The 27,774-nt window shown below is 43.4% G+C and overlaps 2 protein-coding genes across 6 annotated transcripts in view; one reads left to right on the top strand and one right to left on the bottom strand.

Annotated features, from left to right (window-relative positions):
• LOC145940008 (uncharacterized) overlaps positions 1-27,774 on the bottom strand; it is a 127,674-nt gene that overhangs the window by 54,912 nt on the left and 44,988 nt on the right. Inside the window, exon 1 of one of the 2 annotated variants that reach the window (XR_014425934.1) lies at positions 8,703-9,717. The exons of the other annotated variant lie outside the window; for it this stretch is intronic. The gene's annotated coding sequence lies outside the window, so the exon portion shown is untranslated. Of the gene's footprint in view, positions 1-8,702; positions 9,718-27,774 lie in introns of those variants that run through there. 2 annotated transcript variants of the gene reach the window in all.
• Br (broad-complex core protein) overlaps positions 1-27,774 on the top strand; it is a 54,213-nt gene that overhangs the window by 7,665 nt on the left and 18,774 nt on the right. For 2 of the 4 annotated variants that reach the window (XM_083044747.1, XM_083044746.1), the window contains 6 exons: positions 7,812-8,131; positions 12,688-12,889; positions 13,047-13,238; positions 14,140-14,734; positions 15,257-15,316; positions 25,009-26,845. In XM_083044747.1, coding sequence (XP_082900873.1) covers positions 12,704-12,889; positions 13,047-13,238; positions 14,140-14,734; positions 15,257-15,316; positions 25,009-25,694 — 1,719 coding nt within the window. In that variant the 5' untranslated portion in view covers positions 7,812-8,131; positions 12,688-12,703 and the 3' untranslated portion in view covers positions 25,695-26,845. Of the gene's footprint in view, positions 1-7,811; positions 8,132-12,687; positions 12,890-13,046; positions 13,239-14,139; positions 14,735-15,256; positions 15,317-25,008; positions 26,846-27,774 lie in introns of those variants that run through there. The other 2 variants (XM_083044748.1, XM_083044749.1) reach the window with 2 other exon arrangements.

Raw genomic sequence — 27,774 nt, 5'->3', positions numbered from 1 at the left:
TTTGCGCGATTGACCTTTGACCTACTTTAATTGGACTAAATTGTCCAAACACAAAATTTGAAGAATAGAGAGATATTATAATATCTACGTAATATAAAAATCCGCATTTTTTCCCTTTCGTCTAGAATCCTATTTTAATTTTCGCTCATATGCGAATGCGAATTTTTAAATAATCCTATTATCGACTTTTTTTGCGCGCATCACAGCCGCGAGATGTACATACGCTCGCAAGTGCGTGAATGAATCGCTACAGGTGCGTCTAGTTTCGCAAAACCAGATTATACATCTGTCCGCGAAACGAAGAGAGATATGAAGAAAAGCGACAACGCGCGATCGCGCGGCGAAAGTGCCAGCTCGTTTAAAAAAAAATGCCAGCGGGGCATCCTCAATTTTTCACTACGATCCACCGCCGCGTTTTTTAAACCGCGCGTTGTAAACATACGTATGTATATATCCGCACACTCGTATCTCGTGCATATGTATCCCGTGATGCAAACCCGATGCGGCCGCGCGACTGTGTCTGCGCTACAATTAAAAATATAGCTGCTGACCTGTTTTCAGTATTTTTAAGCGCCGACAGAAATATTCGTGGATCATCGCGCCTCAATTAATCGCGCGAAAAGCAGGTCGGGCCGAGACGAACGGAAACACGAGGATTTTGATGATCGATGATTTCGTACATAAATTTTTACTGGTCAATTAGTAACTGATCAAGATAAGAATTTCTTTTCAACTATATCCTCTCTTCACACAGAATCGAGATTCCGTATATATTTAAATCTCTCTCGCACGTTTACCCCATCGTAGGAACGTTAGATGTAAAGTGCATTTGCAGTAACGTAACTGCTACCCTGCATTCAAATCACCTCACTGCGCGATAACCCGGCATGAATCGTGTTGATACGGCAAAATTTTGCCATCCAAGTAATTTTGATTATAAAAAAACATGGTAGAGATCGTCGTTTATCCTTTAATTGCAAGTTGACTTGACAAAAAAAGACATTTGGTCTGCTATGAAATAATTTATATATAAAGTATAATTTTTTTTATCAACAATTACTTTTACATCTCTAAAATTAAAATATCATAAGATATGTGAAAAATATTCCATGATCAGCTGCCAGGCGGTTTTTAACTTTGAGCACGTCTTACGGTTTACTGAAATCGATGTAAATTCGGTGTTTTGAGTTTCGATGTTAAAAATAGAAAAAAAATATATCTTATACGTCGATTGTCGCGGACAAAGGTAAAATAAATTTTTACGCATCCATAATTTCGAGAACCAAACTCATCGCTTTTACGTTGGTCAGAACGGCGGTTTAGATCCGCAGTAGTACAGGATAGCGTAAGAATAGACGCGAGGCAGCATGCACGGCCACTAGTCCAGTATCAAGTAGTGCGTATCTAGTATTGGCCAGACGGTAAAAGGTTTTCTTGACACGCGCCCTTCTCCTATTATACTTGAAAGCGAGCGTGCGTGAAATAGAAATTAAACGTGCGATGTAAAGTCGATTCTATTGCGTTACCATAGACGATTTTTTTCGGCTAATCAAACATTCACGTCTACATATATATATATACTCAATTATATTACTCGCGCGATGCAGTCATTTCATTCTTAAATTGTACATCACAGAGCGAGCATATTAAAAGATAACTTGATGTATAAATTTTGCTACAATCTCTTAAACATTCAAATTATAAAATTTTGATTTTCATTCTCAAGGAATCTTTACGTATCATTGCTTTATAATTAGATTAATTAGTATCAATGTAAGATTTAGAATCTATCTTAGAGCAACAAAATATGCTCTCTCGTGAAAAATTAAATATAACGATCCTGAAAAAACGACAAAAATTTTTTCTCCGAAGATTATTTCTCCACAAGAAATCTCACTGATAGAAATTATTTCCAAGGAACCGAATTCAGACAGTTCGTTATTAACTTCTAGCGTGGGATTCGTCGTTCTCTTTCAAATTATATCTTCGCTCGTGAGATAAACGAGAGAGACTTGACGTGACCGAAAGTTAGCCCTACGCGCTGTCCTCAATGGATTGATACAATCGGTCAAAGTTTTTTTTCACCTGATTCGTCGGTACTTTGGGTATTCCCACGTTTAGCGCTATGTCGGCCGGCTGTGGTGAAGCGTACTGGTTAAAGAGAAATAATTGGTTGTTTGGCTGTCGACGGATTAGCCCGCTCGAGGTCAACGGCCACCAAATGTTTGCGAGTGCAGGGGAAGAGGAAAGGGTACCGGCTCGCACGGAGGGGACGGAGAAAGAGAAGAGAAAGAAAGGAAGAGAAAAGAGAGACAGAGATAGAAAGAAAGAAAGAGAGAGAAGGAAGAGACGGGGTCTCTGACGAAGGCAGACCGAGGCGATCGGGGACCAGAGAAGGATAGACGAAAGAATAGGGAAGGGTACGTAGCGATCAAACGTATGCTGCCCCGACGCCTCACCTCTGCCTTTTGTTCGCGTGTGCAAAGTGCATTTGGGACTCGGGCGGGCGGGCAAGCCGCGTCGCTTCCCTAAACAGGGCGATTTATCGTCGCGTATGTACGTACGTACGTACATGTCGCCGTCGATTCGTCTCCGCGAATCCCGGAAAACGTGCCGAGCCTCGACGGCACTTTAACCGGCAGGTGCGTAGCGCTAACGACGTTTCCAGGCCACTAAAGGGGAGCAATTTTCGGTGCTTCGTGCTACTCGGTACGTCCCGCTCGTTAGTCCGATCTGCCGCTGCCCATTAAACGACGTTGTGCAATTTTCGGCGAATAGATTTTTTTGTATTTTTGTACCGAGTATAACTAGTCTAGGAAATAGGTAATGCTGACGTCTTGACGATGGACAAAATCGATAATTCCGGAATAAAATCTCATCCGCTATCTATATTATTCATGCACCCTTTCGAGTCTTTTTTCGTTTTTTTTTTTAAATTAAATGTACAAACTTTGCATTTTAAGATAAAATAAGATTTCTGGGAAAGGATAAATTGAAGTATTATTTAGATAATTTTAAGCGAGAGAAAGGAGGCCACACATATACAAGAATAGTTTCTATTCGAAATGAGAAACGTATATATAAGGATGACATATATAATAGTTGCTGTTACTAGCACTATTCCAGTAATACATCGCTTTTTTCTTGCGTGATGTATTATAATTTTAGATACCTAATTTTTAGCGACAAAGATAATTTTATATAAAAATGTATCTACGCGATTCTCTTGCGTAAAATTTAATTTGAAAAATCTCATCTTTCCGCTGAAATAACCCAAATAGACGGTGCGATGTTTTATACATCGATGTAATAATAAACAGGCAGCAAGTGGACGAACGATGGGGATCCGTCCGTGCGTATGAAGAATATAGGGTGTGCAAAAAAGGTCGGTTCGGATGATTACATGGTGTTCGCATCGGACGCTTCTGGTTGCAATTCAAGCATCCATCCGAACGCGTACAACGTTACAAAGCTTCTCTCTTTCCGATACAATCGCAGCGGTAGTTGACGTATGTATGTGTGGATGGGAGGATTTGAATTTTTATACAGAAATAAAATAGTAAAAAAAATGTATCGATCAAGTCTCTCTTTCTCTCTCTCTCTCTCTCTGTCGCGAACCAATGTTTGTTTAATGATAGATTCTCGTGAATTCTACTGCTTGTATAGTCCACGTGCTTACAAAGAGCATAATACGAAGAATATTTAAAACAAAGAATGCGCGTAGAGGAATAAAAAAAATATTATGCAATTCTAATTCTACATTAGTTTAACATGAGGCCTGTTCGTTGAAATTCGATTACGCACGCGCTGCCGTATTTGTAAATTCGTACGCGATAGTCGTTCGCTTTTTATAAGTGTTCGCCAAAGTTTTCGTGTGTGCATTCACTTTTGAGAGAACATCCTTGAGAGATTTCGCCAAATCCATCGGACGAGACAGCAGCTCATTAAAATCAATTGCGCGCGGCTGTAAATCTTTGGCGAATCGCGCGTCTCTTCGAGGTTCGGCTCCTCGCGAGATACTCTGCATTTAACGCAACTCCCGTATTCGGAGAGGATTTATTACGTCACGTAAGATCAAGGATTACCAGTTCCGTGCACGCTCTCCTCGTTTCGCCTCATTCTCTCTATCTTTCTCGAACACGACACACACATACATTCTCTCTCTCTCTCTCTCTCTCTCTCTCTTTCTCACAGCGTGATCACCTCTGCTTTTGGACACCTGCTGCTTCTCGCTGACGCAGACACGAACCTGCAAGCGAAACGCAGCGTCACGTGATTGGACTAGTCGTGCTATGTATATGCAAAACGATTGATATACGAAAGGCCAGTGAAAGTAAGTTCCGTCGTTTCTGCCGACGTTTATGCACGTCGACGTTTCTGTACGTCTCGCGCTTCTATCCTCGAGAAACGATAATATATTACGACCCTGAATTTATACGAATTTATACATCTGCATTCGTAGATGTAGTACATGTGCTTTGGTATCGCGGTTAATATTGGGTGTCGCTAAATTATCGAACGACACAATTTTGCATCGATCTGATATATGCCAAAATAATCTCTAGGACAAAGTATCTAGATTATTCTTGTAAAATAGCTCTTCTGTAAATCCATCTCAGCAAAATTTACGTAAATCGATGGTTTGCAAAAACGTTTATAATGAATGTCAAAGCTAAATTTTTAAACGTCGAGTATTTTTGTTTGTCGCGAGATTGTTTAATTTTTACGTCATTTTGTAATTGCTGCAATCGTTACAAAATACATAAATATAATCCATTATTGATCATGTATCAAACACACCTCTATCGAATCGTTGATTCCCTACTGGAAACATTTTCGCAAAAAAATAAACCCGCAACATTTGAAACGCCTCTTTATTGCTTCACTTGGGTCTCAAATCTCTCGATACGTATCGGATTGTAGTTAATTCGCTTTTCACAATTTTTTGTCACATTCGCGCGCGAGGACATGTGTCGTTGGAAATGTGTTACAGGCATTTACGCAAATCTGCCACGTGGATCGTCGAGAGAGAGAAAGAGAAAAAAACGTCGATAGGTAACGCGTGGGAAAAAAAGAGAGAAAAGGGCGAGAAAAAAAACGCCTAGTGGAAAAAAAAAAAAAAAAAAAGAAGAGATCGTCGTGAGAGCGTTTTGTACGCAATCTAGTCCAAGCACATAGGTGCCACAGCCCTCACGGCCTGGGCTCCTAGGAATCCAATCAATAAATATTACAATGGAACCCCTAGAGAAGTAGGGGCGCAGCATATCCTCCTCTCTCGTCGCCGGTCCCCTCCACATCGCCCCATCCTCGCGCCGTCATATTCCTCCTCCTGCTGCTGCTGCTGCTTACTCTGCCTGCTAGTCGTTCTAGTCGGAGGAAAAAGGATCTGTCCTACGTCGCGCGCGCTCCCGCAGTCGCTTCATTCCTCGTACGCCTCGCTCGCCTCGTTCTCGACCACGTCCGCGAAACTTCGTCTCCCACCCCCGTAGTAGTCGTCGTCGTCGTAGTAGTCGTCCGACACCCGGCACCCCCCGTCTCCGTCGATCCGTATATGTATATACCACTCGCGCGCGCGGTGCCCTCTCACCCCCCTTACACCCTGCTCTCTCTCACTGGTCTCCCTCGCTCTCTATCCGCCTTTTTCTCATCCTCCCGAAGCGCGCCACCAGCCACCAACCACCCGCGCCCCTTCACGGGCCCTCGAGCCCACCACCGTTTACATTTTACTTTTCTAGTAGCGAATTAAAACCGCGTTCATGCGCAGCCCGTGGAAGGGCGTAATGATTTTTTGAGGGGCGAATCGAGTGGGGTCGCCTACGGTGGTGCACGGCTCGCGGCGGAAAGAGAGAGCGAGAGAAAGAGAGAGAGAGAGAGGGGATAATAGCTCTGGGTGCTACTACCGAGTTTAGCAGGAGCAGGACGGCGCGTGCCGCGGCAAGGATAAATATCCCAACGAGTGAGCGAGCAAGCGAGAGGGCGCGTTTTTGCTTCGTTAATGTTAACGAATGAGGGGTACATAATTATCGGGGGAAACGGTGGAGCGGATCTCGTTTATCGATCTCAGTCGAAACATGCAGTGACCATTTTACAATTTAGCTCCTCTCTCTCTCTCTCCCTCTCTCTTTTTTTCTCGTCGGAATTTAAAACGGGCTAAATTTAACACTCGAGCGTTTTATATTCCTCCCTTTGAAATGACATCCGAGGCGTGAACTTGCCTTCTCTCTCTCTCTCTCTCTCTCTCTCTCTCTCTCTCTCTCTCTCTCTCTCTCTCTCTCTCTCTCTCTCTCTCTCTCTCTCTCTCTCTCTCTCTCTCTCTCTTCTATCGCTCGCAAGTTAAAATCAAAAGTCAATCTTTGCAATTTTCGCATCCGTTGGAATGAGACTGATTTTCGCAAAACTGAATGGAGCCTCGAGGGAGGCGTCGAAAAAAAGCGCGCTTTCGGAGATCTCGCGAATTCAGGCTCTCAGACGCATCAACATTTTTATAACCCGAGACCGGACTCTCTCGTTTCGCGGCGGCTACGCGCATTTTCGTCTCATGAACTGATTACACGGCGGGGTAGAGCTCGCGCCGGTGGAGAAAGAGAGAAAGAGAGAGAGAGTGCGGTGAGAGGGAAGAGACCAAGATTGCGGGGTACAGAAACGCGGGGAGAGAAACAGCCGCCGCGGCCGCAAGCATCAACCTCTCCCACCATAACGCCCGGATCTCTCGCTCTCGCGCGCCTTCGACTCTCTCACGCTCTCTCTCTCTGCGTACGCACTATTTTTTAGTCCGCACTTATTACGACAGATGTCTCATGCTCCATAAAGAATAACGGCGGGCGAGCGGGAGCCTTCCCCCCGCATGCTAGTCCTAACCAGGCTCGGGAACAGCAGCCCGTACTTGGTGCTTCGTCGGCTCGTGGTGTCACTGTAACGCGCCGGTTTACGTTACGCACGTCTCTCCTCTTTTTTTCCTTCCGGCTCGTCCTCGTTCCCGCTCTGTCTCCCTCCATCACATATATACATACATACGCACACATTCTCTTTCCCTCTCTTCTTTTCTCGCTTCGTCTCACTTTCAAACTCCTTGGCCAAGTCCTCGCGACAGTGATTATGATTATCGTCTCTCGTGTCCTCGTTGATCCGCGACCTCGAACTTGCACCGAGGACGGTGTCGTTTCGATCGCGGAGACGCTTAGCTAAACCACGGGGGACCGTCGTACGCGCTCTCTCCTACCTCACCGGATCGGCACACGTGGTAGGTACGTTCATCTCGGTCCAGATCGTGCGGTCGTTATCGCCTCGTCTCGCGGTTCATTTCGTACTTTTGCGGTCTCGAAACGAGACCGGCGAACGGAAGAGAGTTAAAGAAGGAAAGAGAGAAAGAAAGAGGCGAGGCCGAGATCCTTTTCTCGCGCGAGTAACGATGATTCCTCGTCGCCGCTCGGCGGACGAGACTGGCTCCTCGACGAGTGTCAACATGTGTATGTGAGTGCGCGAGTGAGAGTATGCGTGCATGTCCCATATGCGTGTGTATATATTATATGCATGCTCGAGAGAGAAAGAAAGGAAGAGAGAGAACCGTCGCGTACGTGATACCGTAAGAGTGACTTGTGCACGTTGAATGCACGAGTTGCGCGCGCGAGCGAATGAGAGGGAGGGTGGATGCATGCGTACGCACATGTGCATAGTATGCAACCACTGCCTCAACGACGAAAGGATAGATCGGAAGCGCGCGACTCTTCCTCTCTCTCTCTCTCTCTCATGATATGATTTGATATCCTTAGAGAATATCAAAAAAATAAAAAAAAAATACGGATGCTTTTCAGACGTAACGGCGATAACGGAGGCACCGCCGGGAGTCGAGTCAATTGGTACCGCGCGCGTATCGTCGTCGGTGAACGATGATATTTAACTGCGGGACGCGTGCCGCACAGTGACAGCCGGCGCGGAGGAAAAGGATCGGAAGCAAGTGGAGACCGCTACAAGACCGCAGACGGAACCGGAGGGTCGGAGGATGGTGGTGGTGGTTATAGTGGTTTGAAAATCGGCGAAACGACGTCCGGGAGAAGGGGCGACGCACGTGAGAGCGACTTTCTCACTCTCTCTCTCTTCTCTCGTCTCTTCCTCACTCTGACCCCCACACAAGGTAATTAACCCAAGGGCTGCGCATTCGAGAGCGCATCTCTCTCTGTAGTATAAATCTCGCCTCGCCTATAGAGTCGTATAAAGTTACATTAGCGATAACTCTCGGGGCGCGTCGTCGCGAAAAGTGAAGGTGTAATCGGCATTATTTCAAGAGTTTGCTCGTAGCTATGTTTTTTTCGCCAGAATTTACTTGCGATCTTGATGTTTGCGCGCAAATTAATCTTGGTAAAATATCTCGATTCCAAAATGCACAGAAATTGCGTGATTAGCGACACGAGCAGCTATTTTAATTATTGAATGGAATTTAGGAATTTGATGGGTTTTTTATTCGCGATAACATGTTGGCAACAGACATTTTTTCAATAGCTCCATAGCACGTAAAATTGAATTCAAAATCAAGATTGCACCGTTTTCGATTTTTAAAAATTAATCTAGAGTGAGAAAGATATCGATGCAATTTAGGGGCACGTGAGTTTTGACTAATAACTCACACTTTTTTTCTCGATATGTTTGATGCGATAAAATATTTTATCAAATAACATTATCTTTTTCCCTATTTTAGTATATTTTACATTGAAAAATTTTTAACTGGCCGAAGTTATGCCAGTTTGGATCCTTGGTATTTCATGCAGTCGTGAATTTATCGTTTGTCGCCGGATCTTGCTTGACCGATTCATTACGCGAAACATAAGGAGCGGATTACGTCGCTCCGTTTCTTTTTCCCTCTCTCTTTCTCTATCTTCCTTTCCCCGTCTTTGATCAACCGTCCGTTTCTGTCTCATTTAGCGCACACATCGTCTTATCGCAGACGACGACGTCGTCGTCGCAGAATTCGTCATTGGACACTCGCCGCCTTATTCTTCTTTCCTTCTCGCCTCCGTTCACATGTACCGCAGACAGTCGCACACATCCACACTCGTCTTCTAAACGTATATTATCGATTAGAGGTGTATCTCTATCGCAAGAATCGGAATAAAAAAAATCCCCCTCTTTCGTCAAATCTTCCGTCCATCTTTCTCTCACATCAGTCTGAGTGTCATTCAATATACCCGCCGTTCTCTCTCCTTTTCCCGTACCCTCTCTCCCCTCACCACTAATCGCGCATTTTCTCTCTCCCTCGGTTTCTCCCTCTCGCGCCTCCTCGCGCTCCTCGAAACGGCGCGGCCGCGGCGGCGGCGGCGACGACGACGACGACGACGACGACGACGACGACGACGATCGCCGGCTTTTCGTACATTTTCGTGCGGCCTCGCGAGACGGGAGGGAAGCGCGCGGCGCCTTCTCCGCGAACAGAGAGTCGCACAGTCGTGACGTGACGTTTTAGGGGTTGGTCGGTCGGTTGGCTCGTTCGCGCACGGTATGCGACGAGGAAGGAGTCTGCTGCGGTGACTACTCGCTCGCGACGCCCCCAGTCAAAGTGCACAAGATTCCTCATCTTGGTCGTTGTCTAATCACCGCCACCGTCGTCGTGCTGCCGTTCCCTTCGCGCGATCTATTCTTCCCTCGTGGCATGTGACGACCGTCGGCTCGTCATAGTCATCGTCGGTTGGTTCGCGATCGCGATTTCGCGACACGATCCACGGATCTCGTGATGATCCGCGGATGAGCCGTGGATCTCGCGCGCGCGACAAGCGCGAAAGTCTCGATCCATCTCACTCGCACCTCGTCCCGTCGTCCCTACCCTACGTCGTCGTCCGTCTCCGTCTCCCGCTCGCGCTCCGCCGTCCCCGTTTGATCGCGATCACTTTCGGTGTGGCCGACAGTTCGGGCGGCGGCGACGGCGTGGGGGCGGTGGTGGTGGTTGGTGCGCGCGATGGCGGGAGAGGAAGGGTAGGAGGATGATCCACGCGCAGGAAGGAAGGAAGGAAGGAACGAGCGACAAAATCGTTTAGTATTTATTTCAAGTGTATTTACCGATATACCACTCTCTCGCCCGGTACATCGTCCTCGCGCTCTCGCGTCCATTTATACGTATTATAAGTATCCGCACTGAGGGGATCTATCCCACTCCTCACGATCTCGCTCACGCGTTGCCGTACGCATCGATCACGCAGGTGTCACGCAGGATTCGCCGGGATCGATCGCGCGTAGGACTCGATCTCTTATCGCGACTCGAAGAGAAGAATCGCGCGAATCCGTGGGCGAAACTTTTTTCGCATCGCGAGTGCGTGTGTGTGTATCAAGTATCAAGTGTGTGCTCGCGCCTTTTTTTTGTTTCTGGACATAGGCGAAAGATAATCGCGCATCGTCGTCTCGTCGTTGTCGTGCTTGGCTCGTTGTTTCGGTCATTAGCTTACACGCGGCATGACGGCCGCCGATAGGTGTTTCTTTGCGATAACGCGTCCGGACTCGGCAGACTGTGATTCGTGTTCTGGTTGCCGGCCGAGCGTGCCTTAGAAAAAAAAACCATTACGCGTCGTGCGTGAGAGAAAGAGAGAAGAGAGAGCTCTCTTGTCGGTCGTGTGCGTGGTGTATGTGAGAAAGGTATCTATCGTATTGTGAGAGGATTCCTACAGAGATTGATCGCTCGATCATCGATCGAACGTGTGCCGCTTTTTCAGCTCTACTATCTCTCGACAAGAGTGCGATACAGTATAATACGTGACATATGTAATTTCAGAAATTTTGTGCCGAAATTCTCCGCGCGCTCGCATAATCACACATCCGCGATTATTCACGCCCCCCCCCCCCCTCCTAGGTCCCCTCCCTCTTCCCCCGTTCACCGGCTAGTATGTGTGCAAATTGTGTAAATAGTATGATATTTGGTTCGTCCCACTGGCAATGAAGCGACTAGTCGTATTATAGACTGAGAGAGTTGTAATTTTTTTTCTTTTTTTTTTATCAACGCAAACGAACGCGTTTACGGAGAGGCCATCGCGCGTTTTTGTCTGTTATCAAACAATGTTCGGTGGCAAAGTTATCTGTCGGATTCGTCACATGTAATTTTAGCAGGATGCGATAGCGACACTTAAAAAATCTCGTACGGTTAAGAAAGTAGGAGATGTAAAAAATGTTTCTCTCTTTCCCGTTCCTTCCCGATTCCGCCGTCTCATGTTATTTTAATTTTTTCTTCTATTGCGCAACTTGAGGAAAAAAAAAAATCGACGCGCGACCAGAACGAGATTTGAATCAATCAAATTCATGTTATCGATACGATATATTCGATGTATACAAATAGATTTCCGAGTCCGTTATGCAGATTGTGTTATTTTTGAGGCAATAAAACGCGCGTCGGCCATGAATAGTAATCGTTTCCGCGATTTCGCGTCGCAGAGAGAGAAAAAAAAAAAATTATGCGAGATCGGCCGTCTTTGCCGTTTCGTTAAAAAGGGGAACCCCCCCATTTCTCCTAGTTGCGCGTCGGCACAACGTTCTGTAAATTTGTTTTAAGATCTTTTTTTTTTATCATTATGCTAAGATAACACTATCAGAGCGTATATTTAGTGCTCCCTGCTTTTATAAGTAGCGGAGAATTATTTAATCAACGTACTCAATTGGCTCCGGCTCGACGACCTAATTTTCCCATATGGCAATTTGCGCAGTGTTGTTTCCTCCTAGATTTCATTCCTTTTATATCGCCTACCAACCCCGCTCGTCTCTCCGCGTGATTAGGGCGTCGTAAAACGTTCGTGTTTCTTTTTTTTTTACTCGCAAGTTTCGCAGTAAGTCTATCCAACGCAATATTTCCGTCTCTTCGGCGATATTTCGACGACATGTTATATCACCCTATTGCCGCTTGACGAATATATAAATACACAATATATATCTTATGCATTTTTCATAATATCATTTTTAGATTATTATCTACATAGTTATGCAGAGAATGTTAAAGAACGTGAAAACATCTCCATTTGTATTATCACGTCATACGTGTTTTTATGTAATTAATCTTTTTATATAATTTTAACACTGTTTCTTAAGATCGATCAATCTCGATATTATATAATTTTTATAAATCTGGAATTATTCGCTTAAAATATATATAAATTTACACGTGCTGAAAAATGACGAGCTATTGAAAACTAACTTGTTTCTTATTAATAATCGGAGACTATTAATACAACTTTTCGATATAATGGGGAATTTTTTTCTCGTTTTTTAAAATAAGACGTCATAGACGAGTTAAAAATGTGCGTTACGTAATGCAGGAATAAATTTTCGTATATCTAATCGCGCTTGCTTTTCTCTTCCCAACATTCTCGCAATATTTTTTTCCCCCTTTTTTTTATAGTCCAACCTCTAATTTATCACGAGAATATCGCGAAATATATGCAATTGCGATTCGATATCGGTTCGAATATATATGCGTACATGTTGCAATTGTGTTTTCGAATGTCGAAATTGGACTTATCTAATATTATCAGTTTACAAGCTTATCGATGTGCACTAGCCGGGTCGTAGCCGAAATTTCAATTACACACATTCGCGTGTCGCGTGTTATAAGACGGACAAAAGTCGCGCGCCCCTCGCGGTAGCGCGCGATAGATCCTAAGTAGTCCAAGTTCTCTCGGTCCGATCGGTCGCAGCAAGGAGTGTTTTTTTACTTTCTAATTACAGGTGAATAGACACAACGATGGTAGATACACAACATTTCTGTCTGCGATGGAACAATTACCAGAGCAGCATAACCTCGGCGTTTGAAAATCTCCGGGACGATGAGGACTTTGTGGACGTGACGCTGGCCTGCGACGGCAAGAGCCTGAAAGCCCATCGCGTCGTTCTCTCCGCCTGTAGCCCGTATTTTAGAGAATTGCTCAAGGTAAGATTTGCTCTTTCCATCTTGTTTTCGTAAAAAAAAAAAAAAAAAAATTTTTTTCCTCGATTTAATTTACGGAATTGGGAGTTTTTCCTTTGGGGTTTTTTCCTCAATCACCGCCGGCTAATGATTACGCGCGCAACACGTTGCGCTGTTTCAGAGCACACCGTGCAAACACCCAGTGATTGTGCTCCAGGATGTAGCATTCAGCGACTTACATGCCTTAGTGGAGTTTATTTATCACGGCGAGGTGAACGTACATCAGCGTTCTCTCAGTAGTTTTCTAAAGACCGCGGAGGTCCTCAGGGTATCGGGCCTCACGCAACAGACCGACCAACCCGACAGAGACGAGGTAACGTCTTCGGGGGATATACAATTACGGGGATTGAAAGCGCCATGTAATTCCAGTGTATGTGCGTGTTCGGGCTTTGATGCTACCGGCATCGATGGTTTCTGTGCTTACGAGTGACAATGAAAGTGCAACAGCTGGCGCGTAAGATTATTTCATCTTTCTTTTTTTTTTTTTTTTTTTTCTCCCCCTTTTTTTCCACAGAGTTTCTACGTGTCTGTAGCCTCCGAAATCGAACACGCCGCAATTACATGGCTTTGAACTTCGGCAAGAGCGTCACGTGTGTATGCGTGCGTGCGTGCGTGTATGTGTATAGTATCGTAAATTCCTCGAATGTGTACGCGCGCTCATGTATTGTATGTGTATACGCGTATTTGTACGCTCACGTGCGCATCGTATACGCGTATACATGTAAACACGCGGCTGTGTAACGTCCTTCGTATCTCTCTCCCTCTCTTTCTCTCTCTCTCTCTCGAAAATCCGAATAATATATACATATCTCGTACGTACGTTATCGGCAATAGACGTTACTTTTGGGCGAAAGGCCTCTCGCGTTATCTCGCGATGCAGAACGCGTGTCTATCTTGATTCGAAATTTGTAATTGTCATAGGTCAAGCGAAGCAAAGATAAAGCGCTTTCGTCCGAACGACGAAAAGTATCGAATACCAATACGTATCGCGACGTATTGCAAAAAACTGCTTCAATTTGCTTCGGCCGAGCGAAACTATCATTTGCAATCGGAACGATTTATCGATCAATTAAACGACAAATCCGGGAGTCCTAGCGACATACATATATTCGGCGCGACGTTATCTCGATAATTATTACACGGTCCATACATTTCTCTTAGCGCCCATACATATATACATGTATAATTAACATCTGTATCGTTCCCGCAAGCAGCTGTCGCATGTCCGCGCCCTGGCCGGCGGCGGCAATCACCTGCCGTTCCACGACAAGACGGAGGAGACGGCTTTCCCACGTGGCGGCTCGCCACCCACACCCGTGACCTCTACGCCGACGACGGTGCAGCAGCTACTTCGCCGTGCCCAGATACGCCGTAACGAGAGACGCACCCCGGATCCGCACGATGAGACGGCCAAGAGACCGCGGGTGCCGTCGCCACCGCTCAACAACAACGACGCCACGCCTACGGACTTTTCGATGGTCAAGAGCAATCACCTGTCGACCAAGGTGGAGGGCAACGGGCTGCACGACGAGAACAGCCTGGTCGAGGACAATATAAAGTGCGAGCCGTTGGAGCTGACGGGCGGCAACGGCGGCGCCAACGCCGGCAACGAGGACTCGTCCGATTCCGGGGCCGCGGCCTCGGACCGACCGCCCGCGTCCGCGAGCAGCAACGAGCACGAGCCCGAAGCGGAACACACGTCCGGGGGAGCGCCCAACTTTCTGCCGGACAGCAAGCTCTTCACCTCGACCCCCGGCAGCTTCAACTTTAGCATGGCGGCGCTCACCACCGATCACACACCATTGTCAGGTACGTCGGGGACGCGACGATCCCGAGGCGGGCCTGTACGCACAGATCGATCAATTTACGCGCCGGCGAGAACAAGAGATTCTTATTCGCCCCTTGACTCTCAAGTGCGCGATGATATCGCGCTCTCATCTTTTCTCGCTTTAATTTCAAGCGCGGATATTGCCCGATCAACATTGAAAAAGTACAAAATTACGTTTCTTGCACTTGAGGGCCAAGGGTACGAGATTCACCTTGCTCCAGCGCACAGTTTATTTCAGTATCATTTAGATTTGTTTTTATTTTGCATAATAAAAAAATTTATTTTTTAACTTTTGTTGCGATTCCTATCTTTTCTCGAATATGCTGGAGTCTCCGGAGATTTTTACATCGGCACTCGCGGTAGCCGATTTTCCTGTCGCTTCCACACTTATCTTTTTATCTTAGCCTCGCGGTTTTTTTTTCCTTTTTAATTGCGAAATTGCGTACAGGCCGTTGTTGAGTTTCTACGCGCGATGACATCGCCGTTACTACGTGTGACGATAGTGAAATTTCCAGGATTGGGCCATGGCTTGCAAACACCGGACCTGGCGGGTACTTCGCAAGGTAAGAAACCTCTTTTTTCTTTTTTTTAGCTCTGCCCTTTTGAAATCATTAGAATTGCTTGAGAAAAAAAAAGTCGAGATGATCGATATATATATACATGTATGTATATCTCTGTGGCACTTGTTATCACGCGACCGTAGAAACGTCAATGTGCGTTCTTTTGATTTTTTTAAGGGCACTCTGCGCTACCTTATTATTCTTCTACTGACAGTCGATACATCGCGCCTCGATCGTATACGCGATGTAGCGGTCTCGCTCTAATTAAAAAAAGTAACTAAAAGGACTTGTGCAGTTATATCAAACTAACCAAATCACACACAAATTTTACGAGAATGAAAATGTTTTTTTTTTTTACTGGTTGCGGTGAAAGAGCACTACTATCTGCTTGGAAAATTATTAAGTCTCTTCTAATTGGCATGCGTTCCAAAAATCATCGATATCATCATTATACTATACGGCACCATGTTACGATTCGCCTACATTTTTGCATATCATAAAAAAATCATGTGTTACGCGGGGCTGCGTGTTGGCTCCGCGATCTCGAACCGGGACATAGAGTTGAGCTCATGAGCGTAATTCTCTCGTAAGCTCGTATATCGCGCGTAATTTCGCAAAATTCGACGCAAGTACGTACGCTCGCCTGATTGTAACTCACGCTCGTTATAACGCGCGCGCGGAGCTTCCACATTACGCTCAAATATGCTCGAATATGCGCAGTCGAATTAATTATTACATACGGGGTTTATCTACGTTCCATATATAAGAGATAAATCCACAAGCCGGCACGTTTCGCGCGCAAGTGTGCTTTATTACGCGTTATACCTACATTTATTACGCATCAGCGTACCTCATATACATGTTGGTTCGGTTACGTTCAATATATGCTTAATTTTTCTATTTCAAAGATGCTTTGATAAAAAATAGATTTGCATATGTAATTTTTTTATGTTCGGTATAAAAAATTTAGAGACGCGTATCTATTATTATTCCGGTGTGCTTTGAAAACATTTATAGATACAGAGTGTCTCGGAAGAAATTTGTAAGAAATTGTGAGAATTATTCACGAGTAAAATATGTGATTTTTTTTCAAAAAGAATTTACATAAACCTAGTGCCAAAGTTATGTAAATTTAAAAACAGAACAGCGGTGTTTATATCATAATGGTGTTTACATCATATTACGATTATTATTATGATAAGATTTCTTTGAATAATCAATTTTTATTTATGACTTTGTAATTTTACGCAACAGTAACGCATTTTTTAAATACACGCAAGTTATATTTTTCAGAAACCTTATACATCAAACATTGAAATATGTCAAAAACAAAGATATATTTTATATAATAAAATGTAAACTTTTTTTTTTCAAGGAAGACATTTGAGTAAAAAAGAAAAAAATTATTTTAGAATACAATTGTAGTTTAAACAGGATGAAAAGTTAAAAAAAAGTCACCTTGTACGTATAAAAATCGAATAATTTACTTGTGAAGCAATTTCTTTTCGAGACACTTTATATATATATCCTACAAAAATATATAAAATATAATCAGGACCGTTGAACGAAGCGAAGTTACATGGGCAGAGCGGCGCCTTTGGTTACAATGACGATTCTATCGCGCGTAAAAAAAAAAGAAAAAAGAAAAAAGAAAAAAAACGAAAGATGCAGGCCGGCCGCAGCAGATACATTCGCTCGAACATCGAGAACCATCCCGTTATTAATTGATATATCGACGACGATCGCAATTGGCGCGCGGAAGAAGTGGAATTAATTGAGTTACACCAGTTTGGCATCACTGTGCAATATTCGGCGCGCCGCGAAGATCGCTACCCCTCTCCCTCCCCCCATATCGCCCCCCCCCTATTTCCGCCGCAACTCATCGCGTGTTTGTGCGATACGCACAGGAGGGCTGCAAAAAGGTCTTGAAAAGGGGCTAATAACGACGACAAGCCTATATTGCACTATATGTCGCGTGTTTTCGCCGATCTTTTTCCTCGATCGAGAGCATCAACGATCAGAGCGCGCCGATGTGCTTTGAGCGTCATCAATATATCTTATTAAATGTGCCGATTTCCCCGATAATCGATCGTTGCCGTGCTTGTATCGCTCGACTGAACGTTGAGTTGCGTATCGGTGTGTACTTGTTGTTCCCCGCCCTCCCCTTACCCCCGCCCCCTGTTAACGTTTTGCAATAGAATCAATATTCGCGGCGATGATATCGCCGATATAAAACGCCGTCGTGATGTCTCGCTACGTGCAGGTACGATGGAGAAAAAAAAAATAAAACTGCAGAGTACAATCACGATTCGATAAGAAATTTCGTCCTGCGACTCACGGATCTTTCATACGCGCATATGTATTATCGTAAAAGAGGATGTGATAGGTAAACTATTTTTCTCTATCTGTTATCTATAAAAAAAAACTGCGTATATATGTATGTATATATGCATTTTAATGATGAAATTATTTCACTAACAATTGGTTAAACTAAAAGTGGAAAAAAGTACAAACTAAAAAAAAAGTATGATTCAAAATCACGGTATTTGCCGTACGATTTTTCACTGCTACGATTAAGAGATACATAGACGAGAAGTCAGAAGTAATGAAGGCTGTAATAGAGAATCGTCGTGCAACAATGCTATCGACTCTTCGGAGACGAATGCTGACTGCTTACGTCGACGTAACGGCGCGATTATATCGCTCAAGGTGCGATATGGAGTCGTCCTCCCCGCGCTAAAGATAATGATGAATAATTACGAGAACGAAGAATGGCGTATTTGAGCGTGCGTGACCTTCCACAAGCGGATTTTGGCGGTGTTCGCGGGCGCGCGTGCACTTATATGTGTGCGTATGTATACGTGCGTCTCTCTCTCTCTCTCTCTCTCTCGAGAGAGAGTGATAAGGGGAGGAGGGATCGAAAAAAATATCTGGACCGATCATGCGTGCGTTTTCGCGCTTCAGCTGGCGGCAAGAACGAGTCGACGTCGTCATCATCGATAGGCTTGACGCACATTTTTCGCATCGCGCGCGCATATTATATACGTTTTTTTTTTTTTTTTTTTTTCGCTAGGTATCCTTGGGGGAGAAAAGTTTGACAAATGCGCCGCACACAATCATTCGGTCGGTTGTGCAAATTCAGGTGCGGCCTCGCATTGTCGATTTTTATTTGAACGGCTGGTTTATACTAGGTTAGTACTGAAAGTTTATCTCGCGGCGATATACACGCACACAACTGCGGGGGGAGAGGAGACGATGGGCAAAGCGAAGGGGGAAGGGGGGCAGGAAGAGGAGAAGTAGGGCGAGAATTTCGGGGACCGCGTCGATAAGGCTGCAGATGTTATCCGCGAAATTCAAGGTCTCTCTATCTCCGACCGAACGAACCAACGAACCAACGAACGTGGCCAACTAAACATTGGCCTAACTAAAAATACGACGACCTTGGTACGCCACTCACGTTTCTGCCACTCACTCTCTCCGCGAATCATTAGATACATTAAATTATATCTCCGTCGACGAAGACGACGGCGACGACGAGTCGTGTCATGTCATGTCGTCCCGTGTCGTCAATCGTTCTTCGGCGCGCGAGAGAGAATGATATAATTCTTTCTTTCTCTCCATCTCTCTCACTCTTTCCAGCTAGTTTCGGGGAGAAGAACATCTTGCGACATACCACGCGGTGCTCACGTCCGCCATTGGCCAGTATGATTTATGCAATGCGTTTGCTCGTCGACAGAGAGTAGCCTTGCGCGAAGCTCTCGATCTTGTCGAATACACATCTCTTTACGAAGGTTTAGAAATATTCATTACATTTATGCAGGGAGATGTTGGGAATATTAACGAATCTTCCGGTGTATGGAGGACGTATACAAAAGTATATACGCGAAATGTAGGCTGTATTTGTCAAATGTGCATACGTATAATATTGTATTTATTATTTGAGATATCTTACAATTCTCTAATATAGACGTTCATTCTTGAAATATTTGACTTGTATGTGGTTTTATTCCGAATAAATATTAAATGTGATATAGTCTTAACAACGAAGCAAATGATAATCGTCATTTTGCCGTTGTTTCAAGAATTAAACGTGGCGAATTTAGGGTGAATTCGCCCTTTCCTTTCGATATCTCTTATCGAACACCAATATCCATCGCCGAATCGAAAATATTGTTTCTAGCTTTATCAAGTATCCGCGAAAAATATTCGACGTACTCGAGAATCAGAGTGGGAATATCTTTTTAGAAGAAGGGCGGGGACTGAGTCCAATAAGTACCTTTCATTAATTAGTCGCGTACTTTGTCGCGTAAGATTTTCGATGTAATAATTTCTATGTAAGAAGTGTTAATCTCGACATAATTTTTAAAATTATATCTTATTAATTGTATTAATTCCCAACGTCTCGGATTTATCGTTCAATTTTCCTAAGCGAAACATGACATAATGGAAAAATGTTCTTACTTAAAAAAAAAAATTTCTTTCGCAATATATCTATAAACTTTTCGAGAAAAATTCTGCTCCGCGAGAGACGATATTTTGAGATGCTAAGCGGTGTGGTTTATGCACGAGAGCCTCGAGTTCAGCATGAATTCGCATGTGTTTAGAGAGAGTGTAAAAAAGTAAAATATATTAACTTCCAAAATAGCACCGTTCAAAGAACACGACTAAAAAACCAGCTATAAAAGTCTGGGGGAAAGAGGGAGGGGAGGATGCGGGGGGGGGCATCAAATCTGCGTATATATTCTTTTGCCTGATTTTCTCGTGACTGCGTATTCTCAATCTGCTGCAATTTTTTTTATTCCTCGAAGATGCGTTTAAAGCGACGCGGCGCGTATCGATGTGCTTCGATTATTTTCCTTCTTTCTTTTTTTTTTTTTTTGGTTGCGCTCTGCAGCAACACTTTCGTAGAGAGGCAGATAGGTGATAATCTGTCGCGGAGCTTAGCGCGGCATAAAAATATCGATTGCGAGGTTGAATTCGAGCGCGGTTTATCTTCCTTCTGCGCTTGTGTATCAGGAGGCGTGGCAAAGTCTCGATGCACCGGTACTAACCAAATATTTGTTCTATCGCTTTTTAGCATCACATAGAGAAAGAGAGAGGGGGAGAGTATTTTTTTGCGTATTTTTTTCTCTTAAGATAGTCGATGTTTCTTGTCAACGAAAAACTGAAGAGATGCTCCGCGCAGTTTGTCTTTTTCGGCACGTCAGCTCTAAGCTGATGTATAATGAATAGGCATGTATCGATCCACAAGGTGAACCACCGTTTCTTCGGAGCACTACGCTTTATTTCTTGGGTTACGTCTTGAAATCGTAGAATTAAGAGAGCGAAGATTATTCTGTGCCGGCTACACGAGATGCATGAAAAATATCGCTTTTAACGAGAGAGATCTGAGATTGAATTTTAAAAAAGAAACGTTTGACGTACGATCTCTCTCTATCTAGTTTTGTTTGATTCTATCTAACAGATTCTAAATTCTTATATAAAAATTCGCGACTCGGACATAGAAATTCTAAACATACATCGGATATAAATGCCGATCTGCAATTTTTGTCTTTTTTTTCTTTTTTTCCCGATCGTGGATCGCGCGTTCGGCTTTTAAACTCTCGCTGCCGATGCTGAGAAATGTTGGTTGCGTAATGCAACCAACCAAAAACCTGCAAAGAGCAACGCAAATCCGGACACGTCGCCATCTATTGACACCGCGAATAAATGGCATGCGAAATTTGATGAATTTCTGTGCCAAAATGACATGAATTTCGTGTAGAAGCACCTCTCTCTCTCTTTCTCTCTCTTTCTTTTTCTATACCTCGCCCCTCTTTTTACTATCTTCCCCCCTTTACCATCTCGCTATCCTCTATCGGTTCTTTGCTGTCTCGGTAGCTACGACTGTGTTGATGCAGTGACTCTCATTTTTTTTTGCAACCGCCTATAAATTTTCCCGTCGTTCATTCATCCCGCTACACGTAACACGTGTGTCACGTGTGGAAAAGAACGGCCGATGATCTTTTTCGACGCGATATATCGAGAAACATGGGACTTACATACGATATACATCAAGATTGATTGCAGATGTTCAATGCAATTTTAAATGATTTATAAGCCAACGTATTATAGCTCGTGATTATGCAGAATTAATTATTGTTTCGATATCGTCGACCTAATATTTAAAATTAGCATTGTCAGTTGGAAGAATTTTACATCATGTTAAAAATTCAATTTTTATTCGCCCAATCATACGATTTCGCGGAATAATCAGATAATTAAGTTGTCATCTGCGTATTATAATTCTTTTAAAACATTTATATATCTCGATACTCGGAGTTTGAAATATTCTTCTAAAGCCCGATGATTAATTTAAAGTACTCGCAAAGGTTGTTTATAAATCTTTAAAATCGCGCACGAATCCCGACTTAAATTATTCGGAAAGAATTCCTACCCTCATCCATCCGCGGTGTATTCGCGAGTTTCATAGACTCGTGTGATTATATGGCGCAAGCCTAGGTTAGGGAACCCCTGTCCGTATTAACGGTACGTATTCTCGGATAGCCGCCAAGGCTAAACGAAAGTTCGCTCCGAACCAAATCCGACGGAATTTTTTATCTGTAGTACGTACTTATCGGGGACGCCCAGGTCTAGCTGCTTGTTTTTGTTTGCGCTATTATCGATGATGAACTTGAGGTGACCTCGAAAGCTGTGCAATATGGTATCGGTGTGCGTTAAGTGCGAGGGCGGACGAAACGAACGAGGGGAGAGAGAAACAAGCGGGATTCGGGAGACGAACAGTTAGAGAAATGACGAGGCGAGGTAGAAGGGGAGGAGGAGGGAGAAAAAGGGAACAATGGAAAGGGGAGGGAGAGGTGCAGAGGCCACGACGATTGCACTTTCGCTCTCGTATGTCGTTCGACGCCCGTTGATCTCTTTGACGAATCTGCCAAACAAGCTTTTCCCTTTTCCTCATATAAATATATCGTCGATTAGGAAGACGATGTTATCGATCATAATAATCGCGATAAGAGCGATGTCACGCTATTAGTCGGTGGTTATAATGCAGATTCATAAAGAAATGCGTGATTGCAGCGCGCGATTGCGACACTACTATATAGATTATTATTCAGACTTTCCTTAATGCTATCGGCGATTATCTATTTGGATACGTGTTCTTTTATCTGAGATTTTTGAGAGGGTATACATACATATCGGAAATATATACAAGCGGAGCGATCTTTAAATTTATACACCTCGCGGAGAATCATCGATAATATTTATCTATTTCGTCGAAAATAAAATAACTAATCGAATTGAAAATGATGGAGAATATGAAGAGAGCCTACGATGCAATATCGTACGACACATTGTCGTGCTACAATAAATAGTTGTAATTCCTATTTCATATATATATATAACATCTATTAAAATGAATATTACACCGCCTTGTATTGATGATTTCATAAACACATATTGTTATGTTAAAAAATGTTCCAGTATCGCTACTACCCCGATTGACCTCTGCGCACATTATTACCGAAATGATGGAAATAATGAGACGTTTACGTAACCGCGAATGCACCTCAAATCGCTCCAATATATATTTCTCCAAGTTTCGAATAATCTATGTAGATTAACGCGAGGCGGCGAGAAGTGCAACTGGCTTATATCGCGAGTTGTGTTTGCGTCTGTTAGAGGAGTGTGCTCCTCGCTAAGAATAGCGATGCACAATCTGCATGAGAAAACTCCCGAGTCGCTTTGTGAGAGATGTCTCTCGCGCATCGTAAAACATGTTCTCTCCGTTTGTCCAAACGGGTTTTTTTTTGAAGGAAGGGCAGAGGGGGAGGGGGGGGGAGAAAGAATAAACGCGCCCGCCGTGCACAGACATCCCCCCGCAGATGTCATCGTTTCTTGAACGTGTGTAGAAAAAAAAAAGATTTTCTTGTCTATCGGCATAATGCTTGCCTATTGCGGGAACACCCCGTTCCCGCTGGGGGTACGGATATTGTGACGAGCTCAAGAACGGGTTATTTCTCGTTTCGCGATATTTTTCATGCAAGCGGTCTATCTTGAAATTTTAAAACTGCACTTTGTGTGTGCAGCGACGGAGAAATAAAAAAATATTCTACGCACATGTCTCAAATGCGAGTCTTTCCGAGTTTGGAAAAAAAAAAAAAAAAAAAACGACGTGATTATTTAATTGATTATAAATCACAACAATAATTATCGTTCGAAATTATATCTGGATTAAGGCCCATCGATCACCACTATCCGATCGTACACTCGAGGGATAACCGTCAATGTCGCAGTTAGATTAGATAAAAAAAACTAGCCGAGAGATATTCGATATTCACGCGGCGAAGTTAATTTAAAATTCTCAAACGCGTCGAATTTTTCGTCCCGACTCGCTTTTTACCTGAAGCGGAACGACCTATCGATCGTAGAGAACCGGCCCTCTCTCTCTCTCTCTCTCTCTCTCTCTTCGCGCTTAGAGTCAACATCAGTCATAATACAGCATAACGGCATACAGGGGTTATTAAGAATAATACACATCCTACGTATATATCTTCTTCTCGGTTGTATCGCGAGGGGGAACGCTTCGGGGAGAATGCGGGGGTCCGGGAGGTGCGCGCTCGCGCTCGCGACAGGATTACGAGGGGTACGAAACACGAAGAGAGGGAGGAGGGTGAAGCGGAGGACCGACGTGGGGTAGCGTTGCCACGGGTAACCGGCTGGGTAAAATCCCGCAAAGAAGCGTCGCGAATACCGCCGTGCTCTCTTGTTGACGAGACGATCGTTGGCATCCCGTCGTTCGATGAATGTGTTACTTTACTTACGTAATGTCAAGTTTGCGCCGATGCGTCTCTCGGCGCTCGATAGATTTTAAAGAGCCGAGTTATTCGCAACGATCATTCAATCTCCGCGAGCTTAAACGCTTCTCCTCTTTCCTTCTAGATTTTTTACTAGTAATGCATAGCAGGGGGGAAAAATTCAATCAAAGTTGCCGTATTATTATCCGAGAGTTATTTAATTTGGCAGAGAAGAATCATGGGTGTTAAAATAATACGCCGAATAAGTAAAAGCCGGCACGCAAATCAATTCTCAATGCATATTATCTGCATTATACTATTGTCGCATTGGATTGATTTCTCTCAATCACACATTATCCAACTTTTACTGCATTTCACAACTCTATGACTTTGTTGTCAAGAACGAAACTGTATAGATCTTAATTAATGCAATCTTGATCAAATGTTCTATCCTACAAAACGTTGTAGATATAAAATTATGATTGATATTACACAGTCACGTAATCTTTCGTGTCACACATTACACAAATAGACGCCATCTATTATTAATAATTCTTCGGGAATAGATCGAATCTTTTCTAAATCGATCCAGACTTGTCGACTCTCGTTGTCTCGCAATTATCGTTTACGACAAAAAAAACATCGCTCTCGTCTGTTCTTTGAGTTTACGTTAAAAGTACATGACCCATTTTAATTCGAAAGCGTCCGAGTTCCACTTTTGTCGAAAATCAAAAGCCGCATGGTAGACAGAGAGACAAAGAGTGTGTATGTGTGTGTGTGTGAGAGAGAGAGAGAGAGAAAATAAATATCAATTTTTTTAACCGAAAGTTGCTCGTTATGGTGCTCTAAATGATGTCGCGTGAATCCGGTTGGACTCAGCCCCCTCCTCTTTGGTTGCAGACCGGGAGGTCGCCGAGGAGGACGGGGGTTGGCAGTCCGCTATCAACATCGAGTACCAACGGCAAATACAGCAATCGAACCAAAGCGATACGAACGCGGATCGGTGCGGCGAGACGGCGGTGCAACCGTCGCAGCATCAGCCACATCAGCAAGAACTACCGATAATCGATCTCTTAGACAACATTAACGATCAGATGATCGTGCTGAAATCGGAGCCGGTCTCGCCGATAATAGACGAGTCCTGCCTCCTGTCGGATCACACGCTCGAGGATCATACGGATCTCGATTCGACGCACGACAATCGAGATCGCGAGTGTCAAGGAGAGAAGCAGCAGCAATCGCAGCAGACGTCTGGAAGATCCTCCTCGAATAACGACGCCGATTTACGATGGCTACGATCGCGAAACGGTTCCAAGCAACAGGACGCGTCGCGCTTCGTCGTGTACAAGGAACAGGGTCAATACTCGAATCGCACCTACTGCAACTTGTGCCAGAAGACCTTTTCGCGCGCGTGGTCCCTACAAAGGCATTTGGCCGACACGCACTTTTACGTGCCGCAGTCTCTGTCCTGCGATCAGTGCGGCAGGAGCTACAAGTCCCGAAACAGTCTGGTTAGTCACAAGAGCCAGTATCACGCTAGAAAGGATCGTAAAGAGCACGAGGCTCAATGCGAAGTCACGTATTAAATGGGTGCACTGTCCATCTCGGACGAATCTCTATCGTATCAGAGAGAGAGAGAGAAGAGACGAACCTAACGACTATAAAATTATGATATAACGCAGAATGTTGCGTATGCGGCTCTTGAAGGGGAGGGGGAAGAAATCTACCGCTTGTCAATCGGACACAACAACCGCGTTGTGTTAGAAACGTGTTCTGCTAATTAGTATGTTATAGTTTACTATACACACTCTCTCTCTACACCGCTGATGTATTGTAATTGTATCACAACAGTATTGCGGAGCGAGATTTATTACTAGTCGTTCATTTCCCCTCCGGCGATAGATTACCTCAGTCGAGACCAAAGAAATCATCGGTGTTAATTTCTCGGCGCCATCTACAAGCCATCAGTCATTTCGCGAATACAATACATAGTCGTACTATAGTTGTCGATTTTATAGATTATATATATATTTTTTTCTTTTTCTTTTTTTTTTTCCTTTTTTTAGTGGGAATATTAACACATATAATTTATAATTTCATAGAATTCAAATTTTAATATTTTAGACACGCAAGTACAATCTCTATACTTATTCACGGTAATAAAAATACCGAGATCAGATATTGATTTTGAGATTTTGCGTTTATAATATCAAAAATTGAGTTGACCAAAATTATACTAGGTTCAATCTCTAATTTTATTTCTGTCTGTTCTTCATGTTGCGTTACTCCTATTCGTATAAACACAAATTTTATTTTACTAGTCAACATGTTTTCATGGGATTTCTGCTATTCGTAAATCCTGCATTGAAAAAAGAGAGTTTGAATTATTTTATTTTTACTTAGAAATGTTCCTCGATATCGAATATATCGTGAAATTAAAGTCTCTGTTAAAAATGCTGTGATTGATCATTTAATAAACCACAATTAATTATTAATCAGATGTCGTTTGACATTGCACCCCCTGACATTTTATCGGTTATAGTACAATAGATTATAAAGAGATTTTACGTAACGTTACGTTCCGCGAAAACTCGCGTTATACAAATACTATTGTTCCTGTGTACTCGTGAGATTGTAATTGCGTATTTAAGGGAAGAAAGAAAACAAGCTCGCTAGACCGTATTACACCTACTGTTATAACGCGACGTATTAAAAAAAAAAAAAAAAAAAAAAAAAACGGTCATACACAAGTCGTCGAGTTACTGGTCGAGAAATAAGAGAGATGATATTAAAAAGAGTGAAATATTGTTTCTAATGAGCGAACGCGCGCTATCTCACGGCCTAAATATCGCGCGAGAAGAAAGAACTTCTGTGTTGACGGGGCTCTCTTTCGCCCTCAAGGCTACGCGAAAATACCATCAATCATGGAATATATAGAGAGAACATTACGCTTCATCGCATCACCTCATTAGAAACAGATATCGCATTTGTGTACACAGTTCGCACATATCTCCACACTCTCGCGCATATTCACATGCGCGTATACACATGTACATATATATATATACATATATATATAAGATACTACGCTCTATTTTGCTGTAAATAATATGCATATCGACATGGATATATCTGGTAGTCATGAAACACTAACTTCATCGCTCACGATTGTTCGCTGTGAAACCTTGGAACTGCTTGCACTTATGTTATCCTAATTGCGACCGAAAGAAGTAAACGTCACATGTGACGTGTTTTGAGAGAAAGAGGGAGAGAAAGGAAGAGAGAGGATGCTGTAAAAGAGTCTTCCGAAATGGAGCGTCGTAATTATTACCATTGTCATCGTATTCGATCGATATCGACGGTATGTTTAACGAGAATTTAATTCTCATCATTTTGTACTACTACGTTATATTAAGTGTAATTAATAATTCATTTCTTATAGAATATGTATAATTGAATAAAATTGGAATAATATTAGATAACGCGGAAGAAGCGCGTATAAAAAGAGATCTTACATAATACTGCCAACATTCTACATCGTTCTACTCTCTGACAATGTCGTTAAAATTACGCAATATTGACTGTATATAAAATTATCAGCAACTTCTTATGTCGTGAATCAGCACTTTTTATGTAAATGAAGTTTCGACATTTTTTATGTCCTTT

Source organism: Prenolepis imparis, unplaced genomic scaffold (genome assembly GCF_030444845.1).
Source record: "Prenolepis imparis isolate NDT839.2.m4 unplaced genomic scaffold, iyPreImpa1.0 SCAF_8, whole genome shotgun sequence".
NCBI classification, from domain to species: Eukaryota; Metazoa; Arthropoda; class Insecta; order Hymenoptera; family Formicidae; genus Prenolepis; species Prenolepis imparis.
This window is presented reverse-complemented; position numbering and strand designations above follow the sequence as displayed.